Raw genomic sequence first — 13218 nt, forward strand, 5'->3', positions numbered from 1 at the left:
TAGAATTGTTTTATTATACTGCTTTTTAAACTGTCTAATCTGTTGGAGTAGCTGTGGTAATGCAATATAAGGCAGCTCCTATTTAGTTCCTAAAACAGACAAACTACAGCTTTGCTCATTCATAAACAGCAGCTATTTAAAATACAGTAAGTCAATACAGTATGTCATTCAAGCACTGTTTATACATTATACTGTATAATAAATACATTAATCCATGTACATTGTGTTTGCAGAATATCCGTCCTGGACCTTTGGTCATGAAAACACTACAAGCTACACTGTCTTCAACGTCACAGAAACCCATGGAGAAAATTTCACCATCTCCTTTATAATGCGCTCTCTTAAAAAAAATGGCCTTCTTCTGCAGTTTCGCCGGGAGGAAAAGTCCTACCTGACAATCTACCTGAAGGAAGCTACGATTGCCATCTACAGCCCTTACACCACCCTCTTGTCAGAGGCTAAGTTTGTTACAGATGGCAAAAATAATTTGGTGACGATAAAAGTAAACTATGGCCATGTGTTCTTCCCAATAGCTAGGAACCATCGCGCCTTAGGGAATGTGAGCATAGAGGCAGGGGATATTGTTTATGTTGGAGGACTCCCTATAGGTGAAAATCTCAATGACTGGGGTGGAAAATTCAAGGGCTGCCTACAAGACATTCGATTGGACGACAAACATTTGTCCATTGTGGGCCACAACGAAGAGGTGGAGATTTATCAGGCAACTGCAGAGAAGAATGTTCTGCCAGGATGTCAAAGTGACAATACATGCAGGGTACGGTTTAAAAATTACAGCATGATTTTAACAAAGCAATTTTAATCCAAAGATCCCAGTTTTCATGGTGCTTCTATTCCCAATGTAAGGGAAATGTGTTGCAATGTTTTCGTGCACTCTGACAGTTGATCTGTGCTGTGCTGTGCTGTGCTGCCTCAACCAAACTGACATTGATCTGGTTGTGAATCCCTTTGATCTGTTTGTTACCTCCTAATCTTCTCTGGAGCTCTATCTGTACCTCTGCAGTCATCTTGGGTTAGAGATTTTACAAGTGAGTATCTAATCCTTGCACCTGTGTTTGTCTGTACACAGAATGAGCCCTGTCTCAACGGTGGAAAGTGTCAAATCACCTGGAATGATTTCAAGTGTGACTGTTCCATTAACTTCTCTGGACGACTGTGCGAGAAACGTTTGTGGTGTGTCGAAAACCCTTGCTTCGAAGGAGGGCAATGTGTCGACCTATTTGATGGTTATGAGTGTGAGTAATCTTCTGTCACCGGTTAATGTATACTTTGGGCCCTATTTTTGGTGAACAGCATCAATCCGGCGCGGCGGGCAGCGCAACTATGTGGCAGAGGCTGGTTAGACCAGTGTTGGTAATTTTGTGCACGAGCGCAGCCCACTGGATCTGGGGATGGGTGGGCTGCACCACATTGGGAATATTTACAGTCGACTTCAGTCACGGCCAATCAAAGCGACTCCTCTCACCCCATTTTAATGCCGCAAATGACAGTCATGACAGAGACACCTCCGCGCGGATAAGGACGATACGTATTCGCTGCAAGCCATGAGTGAGTGGAGCATTGTCACTGCTCAAGTCATGCTGTGGTGGCATCAGACAATGTGAGCAAGTATACAGAATGAGGTACTGATAACCGCTGGCGTCTTAAATATGTCTGCAGAGCTCAATATCTGTCTGCGTGTGCCGCAATTAAATTCACCAAAATCGCGTTGGACCAGGGAACTATCTGGTGCCAGTATTTTGACGTGGGCATACAGGCATACAGTAAATTTAGATTGGCTTTCTGCCACAGAATCTTCTTGCCGCCATGTGCATGTCCAAGTACACTGCCTCTGCTGTGCCGGAACGCCCAGCTTGGCGCAGACTGGTCTGCCAAATTGGCAACATGCAAATCAGGATGCGCCAGCACAGGCGTATCGCCCAGATGCACAGTCTACAAAAACAGAGCCCTAAAAGTCACTTGAGGACAAAGTTTGAGAAGGGTCATATTAACATTCAATGGTTAGGACAACCTACCAACCGGATACCATTTATATGCAGGGAAGAAATTCAAGGTGAGTTTCTTTCACCTCTAAGGTGAAAGACAGTCTGTGATGTCAAGATTTACAATGCAATTGGTGTAGATATAAAAATAACTGCTGGTCGTGGTACCAGAATATATGAGAAAATAGCTTTGCCATAAAAGACAAAAAAGGAATACTGTGCTGTACGGTATATGAAATTGCTAATCTCTCACTCAAAGTAGAAAGTGAATTATTTCAAAGCATCTAAAACTCATTATCTTTGCCCCCCACAGGTTTGGCTGAAGCCATTTTCCAGGACAATGCCCTTGAGTATTTTGCCAACAGCTCCCTGTTGAGCCCAGTAACAAACATCACGATGGACATTAGAACACGGGACGACAACGGTATCTTGTTGAGGGCCGAGAGCCAAGCTGAGGTATTCTGTCTGGGTCTCCTTAATTCCACACTTCTGGTCAAAATGGACACTGGAACGAGTGCAGACCTGCTAGCTTTTACCAGTGACAGGGCCATCGCAGATGGGGCATGGCATCGCATCCAGTTGAGCATGATCGACCCTTCACAGTCAGTGTCCCGATGGCGTCTCACTGTAGATGGGCAGACAGCGGGTTGCAGCCTTGGAGTTGCTGGCAACCTTAACTTCCTCAATGATACCAAAATTTGGCTGGCAGAGAAATATGCTGGATGTTTGGGGGAAGTGAGAGTCGGTGGAATCTACCTACCAATTTTCAGTGTACCAGACGCCCCTCAGACAAGTCATTTCTCCAGACTGAGTGGACATGAGCCAAACTTCGGATGCAAGGGTGCCCCAGTTTGTGACTCTCAGCCATGTTTCAATGAGGGTGTGTGCCAAGACCATTTCAATGAGTTTAACTGCAGCTGCAACCCAGGGTGGGAGGGAGAACTATGTGAGGCCGAGATAAATGAGTGCTCTTCTGGACCCTGTGTCTATGGGACATGTAAAGACCTTCTGGCAGACTACCAGTGTGACTGTGAGCCTGGATATATAGGGAGAAACTGTCAGGAAGAAGTGGATAACTGTTTGGAGTTTAGCTGCTTAAATGACGGCACCTGTGTAGAAACAATGGTAACTCATACCTGTGTATGTCCTCCTGGATACATGGGAAAACGCTGCCAGTAAGTTTTTCATCTTACGTCTTTTTTAAAAAATGTTAGAGCATGTTAGACTTTGATAGTATATGAGACTTTACAACCCTTTTTTTTTTTTTTTTTTTTACTATTTAATTAGACCAGTAACTAGTGGCTTATTACTAGGCATATAATAATTTAGGACTTCATTTATCATTATCAAACTTATCTTATATGGCTTATTCTACTTGGTAATTTATTACTGTTACTTTACTTGTTGCGAAGTGACCTGGACTATTTCCCCCCATAAAATTACCCAGCACAAGCAAGGTAGTTGGACACAAATTTTTATCATAATATTGTTTGTTATTTTTTTCTGTGGAGCCAACAGTTCTTCTCTTCTATTTCTACTTGTCTCATTGCATGCCCGCTTGTCTTTTACCAAGTAATGTGTGAGGGTCGAGATACTGTTAAGATTGTCCAACATGGAGTATTGGCAGACTAACAAAAGACAGCCACATTCCTTCAAAACTTTATCTCTTGTGTTCAAACAAACATGTCAAATACAATGGAAACTTTAAGGTTTAGTACAATCTGTTCTGGGGTGTTGGCTGACTGCTGATTTGTTCATAAATTGTAGAGAAAGGAAATGAAGGAAATTTAATTCGATTCCAGGGGCAGAATGTCACCATCTAAAATCTTTCATTAACTGAAGATTTTAAGATTCTCTATAGTCATACAGTGTATTAAGAAAGTTAACTACTGTTAATAATGAGAAATAAAAGCAATACGTTGAGTACTCACCCATATGTTTGCACAGAACAAACACTGTAAAACTCCCCGCCTGCAGATCTCAGGCAAGCAAATTCAATATCCTTTTTTAAATCTCTTTTGAATAGTCTCTTTTATCGTTTGGCTTTTCTTAACTGTTTACTTTTTTTTTTAAACTCATCACTTTTATTGTTCAGCACTTTTTAACTTGTCTTCTTTTTAAGTGCTATAAAAGATATTAGAAATGTGGACGAAGGGAGGCTATAAACAGCTCCACAGAAATGCAGTTCACTTTCAAGTGTTCTTTAGGGCTTTAATTTTTTATTTTATTTTAATGTATTATTATTATTATTATTGACCTATTGTTGACTTAGCCTGAGCAGCAAAATGACATAGGAAACCAAGCCAACAAAGCGCTGCATTACTTAATTGCAGAGAATTGCGCTGATGTTTGCTGCATGTGGGCCGGTGTGGGATCCATTTATGTAAAAAAAAAGAAAGTTATTTATTTTTGCCTTATTTCTTGATTCAGCCATATTATACAGAGGCGTCAGTGCAGTGATGTATATATATATATATATATATATATATATATATATATATATATATATATATATATGTATTTCCTGAAAATCCTGGCCAGTTTACAAATTTGAAGATAGGTGCACTGTGATAACTCGCATATGTTAACAACCAATCCATGTCACCTTTACACAGTGGTAACCACCTACTATCAATGCCATGGCTCCGCTATTCTGCTCATTTATTTTTAAATATTGGATGCATATGTTCGCCAGTCATGAAGTACCAAGCATAAAGTCACCAGTCAGTGGCCCTGACATTTGCATTCTATTTTTGTGCCCAACAGGCGGCGATTCCCTCCAGCAGCATGTGATGCCAAAACAGAGTGCCTTAATGGAGGAGTTTGCATAGGGGGGGACACTGGTGGCAACTGCACCTGCAAGCCAGGGTACACTGGTGCCAGGTGAGAGCCTCACACAAGTTCCACGCTATGCACCTGTTTAGTTGATCTATCTGAACTGGCATTCTTGTAGAATGTCACCTGTCTAATCATAGTTCCACTTCAGACTACATTGGATTTTACATAGTAAGGATTCCGAGAATGTATTTCATCTTCATCAGCTAACATTTTGGCAGAGAAAATCTCATTACAGGCAAAAATATAGAAACGATTCGGAACATTGTAGCTGTATTACGTGACATTAAGTATCCTGTTTTGGAGAAACACCGTTGTGTAAAATTATTTATCAGGGGATTTCGAAGGAAATGGTGTAGAGTCACATTCTGTAGAGTTTGCATATCCGAGGTTGAAATTCCAATTTTTCAATACTAATCTCGGCACAAAAAATCTCCTCTCCAAACATGTTGTTGAGCGCGGCTTAGGCTGTCTCATCATGTCAGTTCAGTAGACCGTTTGTAAGAGCTGCTGGTGAAGGTGTTTGTCACTTCGTGTTGTATTAAAGCCCTGCTGATGTCTTTCAGGTGTGAGACAGAAATAGACGAATGTGAGTCCAGCCCTTGTCTCAATGGTGCCACTTGTCTAGACAGATTCAACCACTTCCAGTGTGTATGTGTGCCAGGCTACAGTGGCACACTGTGTGAAAGCAATGTAAGTGGTGATAGAATCTTCATACGCATTCATCAATTTGACTAATCAAGGATTATTTCCTTCATTGAAATTTTGTTTATATGACATTACATATATGAATAGTATGCCAACACAAGTAAGTGATATAGTGTATAATATATGCTTTGTTCCTCATGTACAACTACTACTTGCTAATATTTTTTGTGATCATTGATAATAATAAGGTATAACAATATATTGTACTATAAATAAAGGAATGACAAACGTCCAGAAAAGAAAACACATAAGTAAATGTTTATCATTGTTTTAATAGGAGTTAAGAAGTCCCTTTGTACTTTGGACCATGCACCATATATTGCTTGGGCATCGTCATTGTGATGTACGTGTGCGCAATAGTCACATCGCAGAGTCCACTGCACTGTTGGTATTTTTAATATGCAGTGAATCAACTGTAATTAAAAAAAGACAAACAGAGGGACCTAATTGGATATACAAAAAAGATTCGCGCCGACGTTACGGTAGAATATATCCCTTCAAACAACACACGGATCTGCCCAGACTGTTATATACATATCTCCTTGTATGATAACTATGAATGAGGACACGGTAAACAATATACACCAGCTGCATTTCCTGCATCGCTCTTCAGAAATAAAACTCATGTACGTCGCAACAGATTCCATTTGGCGGGACAGGGAGAGGTGGAGAGATTCTCTCTGCTCAAATTAAACATCCCCATGATCAATTTTCCAGTTAGAAATCTTCCTCACAATCATCTTCATCTATTACATAGTTGTAACTCCTAAAAATAACGGAAGAATGAACATGTAAGCCCAAATCAATACCCCCCTAAGGACTGCATTCTGAATCACAGCACTGCAATACTGGCTGATATCCCACAAGTGTGATTGAATTGGAATTTTGTTTCGTTAAAATTTGAGAGGAGTGCAATAATAGTTGCTCTCTCATCCTCTTGCAGAAAAGGGAGCAAAAAGAGCGGGTCCCTTGGCTGGTGGTGACCATCCCCCTCATCACATTATGTGTATTACTAGCCATCCTAGTTATCTTTTTCCTCATCATGACGGCCCGGAAGAAGCGTCAGTCAGAGGGCACCTACAGCCCCAGCTCACAGGAGGTGGCTGGAGCCCGGCTGGAGATGGGCAGTGTCCTCAAAGTGCCCCCTGAGGAGAGGCTAATCTGAGACCTGCAGCCTCAAATTAGAGGCTGTGCGGAACTAGTAGAGAGCAGAATATCTATGCTCTGAAGGGAAGTGCTGTGCCCCACCACTCCAAAAAACAATGGAAAGTCAGATGGATCTATTGTCTAAATGACCGATGCTCCATTTTGGGAGAACTACTGATGTTGAAGCTTCAGAGCTGGATAAGGTAAAATCCAATCAAAAGACAGGCCATGGCAACGATGGGTTTTCAAAGATGTGAAAAGTCGCAAAGACAATCTCAATGGTTGAAGGATTTTGACTCAAATTTAGAACACAATTAATTAATTCATCAGCTGAAGAAACCACATTTTTATTTATATTTATATTAAATAATGCCCTGTTTTCAAAGATAGTTAATTAATTTCTTCCAAATATTGTGGATGTTTACATCTGGTTCAAAACGTGTGTCCTGACCAATCCGATCACAAGTGGACAGCTATCTTTTGTTATTTATTAGATAATATCGGCAAAAGTCAATATTTCAGACATATTCAATTATGTACTCTTGGTTTATGACACTATATCATTTAAGAACAAATGTTTTTCAGAATTTTGTTTTAATTATTATTATATATCTTACATTACAGTCAATATTTTATATCATTTTGAATTGTAAACTGAGAGCATTGACTTTCAAACTAATACATTTTAAGTACGATTCTAAACTGTTTTTTTGTGGCGAGAGCTTAAATTATTAAATCTGGCCCATCCTATTTTAATTTAAATCCGACAGACCAAAAGAGCATTCATGACTTCCATCTTCGTTATTTTCAGATAAATAGTAATCAAATGTTTGTACTCCAACAGTAACCCATGAAGGCATTTTATTAACCACTAAGTATTAATATATGGTAATTGACCTCAAGCATCTTCAATATTATTTGATGCTGCACTGGCTAGGATAATATCTAATATACAGTATCTGTCATTGGTATTCAACCTATGTGTTTGGCCCAAATTTCTCAATATTCCTGCATTAATATTATGAAAGTAAAGTTACAAGAATAACATTGCAAACAGACCTTCGTGGTGGTAAGCCACAGCTACGCTGGGGTAGTCTAGCAGAAGCGTGGCTGCCGTTTTGCACCTATGGGCCCTCTGATCACCAACAAACAGCCAACCACAGTGAGTCCGAGGCAATGTGGGTTAAGCGTCTTGGCCAGGGACACACTGACATGCGCTCGGGTAGGGACACGGACCAGTGACTCTCTGGTAGCAGGGCGTACACTTACCCTCTGTGCCATACCACCAAGTGAATGATCAGTATTATTTCATGTGGATTTAATTACTAATATCGTAGGTAGGACTTGTTGAAGGTTGAATTGGTATTAATCTTTTTATTTTCTAGAAAGCACTGAAATTACACATTATTGCTTCTATGAGGCACAGATTAGCCACACTGTAAATATGTACTATGAGAAAACATTTTCAAATGATTTTGTGGAAATTTGTGTTTTCTATTTTGACCTTTAGAATGTGACAGCAAAAATAAAAATGTAGAGAAATGACACGATAATTGTTTTTGAAGGCGTATGATGACAACTTAACACGAATACTCCAATTGAGATCGGATCACTCAGGACGCATATGATTATACCAGGTCTACTCTGAAAAGGACTATTGTTTGAACTTAAAGGTCCCATATTTTGGCTATTTAGACCTCCATAGAGTGACTCTCTAACATGGACTTAGTGTAAAAGTGACAATTTCATTTTAAAAAAAACCCCACCTTGGTTTTGTCATACGAGTGTCCAGAAAAGGCCCCTCTGACAGCTACTTCTGTTTGACCCAGTTTTGTATCCGCTTTGTCCATATTTGGCTAAGACTACCGAGTGAGCAGGTCTGCCCCCTTTCCTGATTGGTTGCCTCCATGTAGAAGACCCACTTGTGAGAGCACGCATGTTATGTCGACAGCACTGGAAGGCAGAGTTCTTCACTAGTGACGTCGATAAGCTCAGGAAATTCGTGTTACCGGATTTCAGGCCTCTCGGCAGAAAAACGTCTCGAATTCAGGAATGCGTGGAAGATTCATCCATCCATCAATTTTCTACCGCTTATCTGAGGCTGGGTCGCGGGGGCAGTAGCTTTAGGAGGGACACCCAGACTTCCCTCTCCCCAGCCACTTCATGCAGTTCTTCCGGGGGGATCCCGAGGCGTTCCCAGGCCAGCCGAAAGATGTAGTCTCTCCAGCGTGTCCTGGGTCGTGCCCGGGGTCTCCTCCCGGTGGGACGTGCCCGAACACCTCACCAGGGAGGCGTCCGGGAGACATCCAAATCAGATGCCCCAGCCACCGCCTCCTCTCGATGTGGAGGAGGAGCAGCTCTACTCTGAGATCCTCCCGGATGACCGAGCTTCTCACCCTATCTCTAAGGGAGAACCCGGACACTCTGCGGAGGAAACTCATTTTTGAAATTATGTCCATAAAAGTTATGAACAGAATCGGTGACAAAGGGCAGCCTTGGCGGAGTCACAAAATACGGGACCTTCAAGTGACACTGGATTTCATTTTTTTATTTGTCTATTTTACATGGGATTTTTGTATTTGTATTGTAATTGTTCCCAACAAATCCATCATTTTGGTTACTTTTTATGTTATATAGAATGAGAATATGAGAAGACTTAACATATACACAGGCATATTCTGTATGCACCAACCAAGCATAGCATTATGACCAATAATATTCAATACAATGTATCAAATATTCTGCCTTTACAACGATAATAGTCAGTCTCCAATAATAAACACATTTTTAAATGAATACCTGACATCTGACAGTGTCAATCAAAGCAGAGCACATAAATCGGAATATTTAATACTGCTTTTGTAATGTAATTGTGCAAGGGGTCATAATGTTGCGGCTGTTCGGAATACACCCTTGTCTCAACATAGCCACATCCATCTATCCATCCATTCTCAACACCCCTTACCCTGATTAGGGTCGCAGGGTGCTGGAACCTATCCCAGCTGACTTCGGGCGAAAGGCGGACTACACCATGAACCGGTCGCCAGTCAGTCGCAGGACACATATAGACACAGACTCACACTCACATTCACACCGTCACTGAGTGGGAGCTGAACCCACACTGACTGCACCAGAGTCAGACGAGTGTACCACTACACCATCAGTGACTCATAGCCACATCATTTAACATATTGAATATGCTGCTATGTTGATTATTTGTAACAAAGTAGAAATGCCAGTTGCGGTGATAACATGTCTGTGACGGCCCCCCATAATGCAGGCCCAATGTCGAGTACGGTTTTCATTACCATGATGATTAGTGGAAAAACTAGGATGTGATTACTTGTTGACCAGAGTCTAAAAAAGTGAGTCTGCACTTCAGCACATCAACCAAGCGTCCAACTTACACTTGTAGTGTGCAGATCCATGTATGTGGTCCATGCAGTGGAGCTTGCTCTCAGACACGTTTTTGGAAATAGGCAGCTCACTAAAAATTTATCGGGTTTGCAGGCACTCAGAGACCCAATAATACATATACAAGCAATTTTAAAAATACATTTTCCACAGTGAGTAGGAAAATAGATTATGACTGATTCTGATCAGGGCGGCAGGGCGGCTGACTGGTTCTGAGGACCCGGGTTCAAATCCGGCCTCGCCTGTGTGGAGTTTGCATGTTCTCTCCATGCCTGCGTGAGGTTTCCTCCCATATCCCCAAAACACGCATTGTAGGTTAATTGAAGACTAAATTGCCCGTAGGTGTGAATGCGAGTGCGGATGGTTGTTTGTCTATGTGTGCCCTGTGATTGGATGGCGACCAGTTCAGGGTGTACCCCGCCTCTCGCCCAGAGTCAGCTGAGATAGGCGCCAGCACACCCGCGATGCTAGTGAGGATAAGCGGTATGGAAAATGGATGGAGGGATGATTCTGATCAGATCGTTCATAGCTAACTTGGACCCTTTCAATATCACTTTGTTGTTTGTTTGTCATCCATTATGTTCAATGAGAACACACAATTAATTTTGTCACATGCAGATTACAGGTTCCTCTTCGATTCAATTTTTAATGTTCAAACTTGCCACCTCCAACAGAAAGTGTGTTTGACTCAGTCAGACTAAAGAAAACTGGTGTCAACATATCTGAATGACATAGACAACTGCATAGTGTCTGAAAAATCACTTGACTTAAACCTCTAAATGATCCCTCAGATCACATTTAGATGGTTTTTTATCTTCGAATGTGTCTTAAAACTGGAATTTGTGAAATTAGTGACGGATGGTTTTGAATACACACACTGACTCAACACACTGATATGTAATGACTGCTGTAATATGACTCGAGGTGTAAGCCTTATGTGGTCACCATTAATGTATGTACATATGATGTGAATGTTTTCTGTGTTGTTTGGAATATGCAGCATTTCCTGTGTTTTCAGTTTTTTTTATAGTTTTTTTTAACATATTCAAAGTGTTAAATATTAAATATTTAATTGAGAAACGCATTACTGGGATCTAATGTAGTCACATCTCACTGCCACAGTTTCCTCGATGAGAACGAACACATTATAGTACATTGTATTATTATTTTCTCGAGGTATAAAAACTGGAAGTAGCATGAATCTGTGTCTAAAGACATGCAGGCATACTGTACATAGGTCAGTCCTGGCCAGTTTTACTCGCTGTACAGTTCAGTCTGGTGTCACTCATTTATTCCAAACAAAGTACATAAGAAAACAAATCAATCAGGGACAAAATGTGAAATATATTGGTGTTTTTTTTGTTTGTTTGTTTTGATTTTTAAATAGAAATATACGGTTAATTTAAATAAGAAAAAGGTCAATTTAATCCAATCATAGTTGTTTGATTATTAGTCATTGTCTGGCTTAATGAAACAGCACAAATACAACAAGATAGACTTCCTGCATATATAGCACCAATGCCTCCATGGGTCATCATTGAACATATTGTTACCAAATATACAGGTGATGGATATAAGTCATTAAATTGCACTGATAGAGAATCAAATGACCAACAGAATTAAGCAGTTCATTAACGAATCCGAGGCTGGACGCGAACCCTTAGTTCCATAGAATTCCCACATAGAGCATAATTTAAATGTGCTAATGTTTTCTCTTGTATGTGTTTTGTGAGGCCAACGTTTTTTTTCATAAAATAAGCATTGGGCCATGAGAGCAAATCCCTAGTTCTTTTTAATGCAACATTACATTTTTTTCAATGTGGGTGTTTGTGTTGGTTTAATCTCCTCTATAACCCTCCTCATCCACCCACCTTTCCCCTCCATGCAGAGATCCATTGTACTGGTGCTTCTCCGCTAACTAATGTTTACTCCTACTGCCTTTATTAAGGTATCTCTATGAAGGTATTGGGATGACTTAGTTCCCTTGTAAAATGCCTAAAGGGACTGCAGAGGTCTGTCTTGTGTATGATGAGATGCAAGTTGTGCCTTCATGTTTTCAAACATTTCTTTTTGTGGTATTTATTCCTGCTCAACTCAACAAAGGACAGCTGACTCATCCCATACACACAGCAATTTTAAGTTTATTGTGGTATTAAACAGTGAAACACTGTTCTAAAGAATAAAGGAAAATCTGATTGTGTCATATGTGTACATTATGGTTGAGATCCCACTGGAGTGGTCATTGTTGGACCATGCATAGTACAATTCAAAACTGGAAGTGCTTTTCCAAAGTATTATGGGTTCATGTTGTATCACTTGTACATTTGGATTGCAAATAGTAAATTTCAGCACCACATTAAAACTAATCAGAAAGATATTACTTATGCTTTCATTTCGTTTGACCATTTTCAAAAAAATGGATAACTTAATGTGTAATTCAGCTTTCAGATATCTGATAACGTGTTTACTGTCCACCAGAAATAATCAATCCCAAAAGTGGATTGTTCCACATAATGTCATATGTATAGCTGGAATTGTTGCTCTTTGTAAACAAGATGAAATGTATTTTTACAATACATTGTTAAAGGAATAATAAATAAATAGTGATTGCCATTTCATTTTGCAACTGGACTACTGAGAGAAATATCTACAAAGACATTGATCAGAAGACCGAGTTCTTCTGCAACAGGATTTAACCCCCCCCAAAAAAAGCTTTACATTACAATGTTGAGTGTTGCGAGTAACAACATTAAGTAATATACTTACAAAAGTTGGTTGTGTAATTGTAATCCATTACATTACTGGGAGAAAATGTGTCGTTAAATTAGAGTTGCTTTTGGAAATATTGATGTTTACAATTTTTGTTACAAATAAAAATAGCTGCAATATATATATATATTCATATCACTTCCTCCTTCTATAGCCGACGCTTGTGATTGACTCTGGTCACGTGCCATTCTTCAACAGTCTGTAACGTAACACGTTTTTCCAAATCTTACCTAGAAGCGCCACCTTGTGGCGCAATCTATTAGTTTGCGAGTTTGAAAAGGTTAAAGACTCATGGTTATACTTTTGAACACAAAACATTATTGACTTTTGAACAGCTTCATCTTCA

The 13218-nt window shown here is 40.1% G+C and overlaps 1 protein-coding gene across 3 annotated transcripts in view; it reads left to right on the forward strand.

The window, feature by feature from the left end:
- The window catches only part of LOC133400434 (protein crumbs homolog 1-like), a 46375-nt gene extending 35188 nt beyond the window's left edge, over window positions 1–11187 (forward strand). For all 3 annotated transcript variants that reach the window (XM_061673100.1, XM_061673101.1, XM_061673099.1), the window contains 6 exons: window positions 234–775; window positions 1088–1253; window positions 2314–3175; window positions 4767–4883; window positions 5402–5528; window positions 6487–11187. In XM_061673100.1, the coding sequence (XP_061529084.1) occupies window positions 234–775; window positions 1088–1253; window positions 2314–3175; window positions 4767–4883; window positions 5402–5528; window positions 6487–6708 (2036 nt within the window). In that variant the 3' untranslated portion in view covers window positions 6709–11187. The remainder of the gene's footprint in view (window positions 1–233; window positions 776–1087; window positions 1254–2313; window positions 3176–4766; window positions 4884–5401; window positions 5529–6486) is intronic.
- Window positions 11188–13218: the final 2031 nt, after the last annotated feature.

The sequence above is a fragment of the Phycodurus eques genome, chromosome 3 (genome assembly GCF_024500275.1).
Source record: "Phycodurus eques isolate BA_2022a chromosome 3, UOR_Pequ_1.1, whole genome shotgun sequence".
NCBI classification, from domain to species: domain Eukaryota; kingdom Metazoa; phylum Chordata; class Actinopteri; order Syngnathiformes; family Syngnathidae; genus Phycodurus; species Phycodurus eques.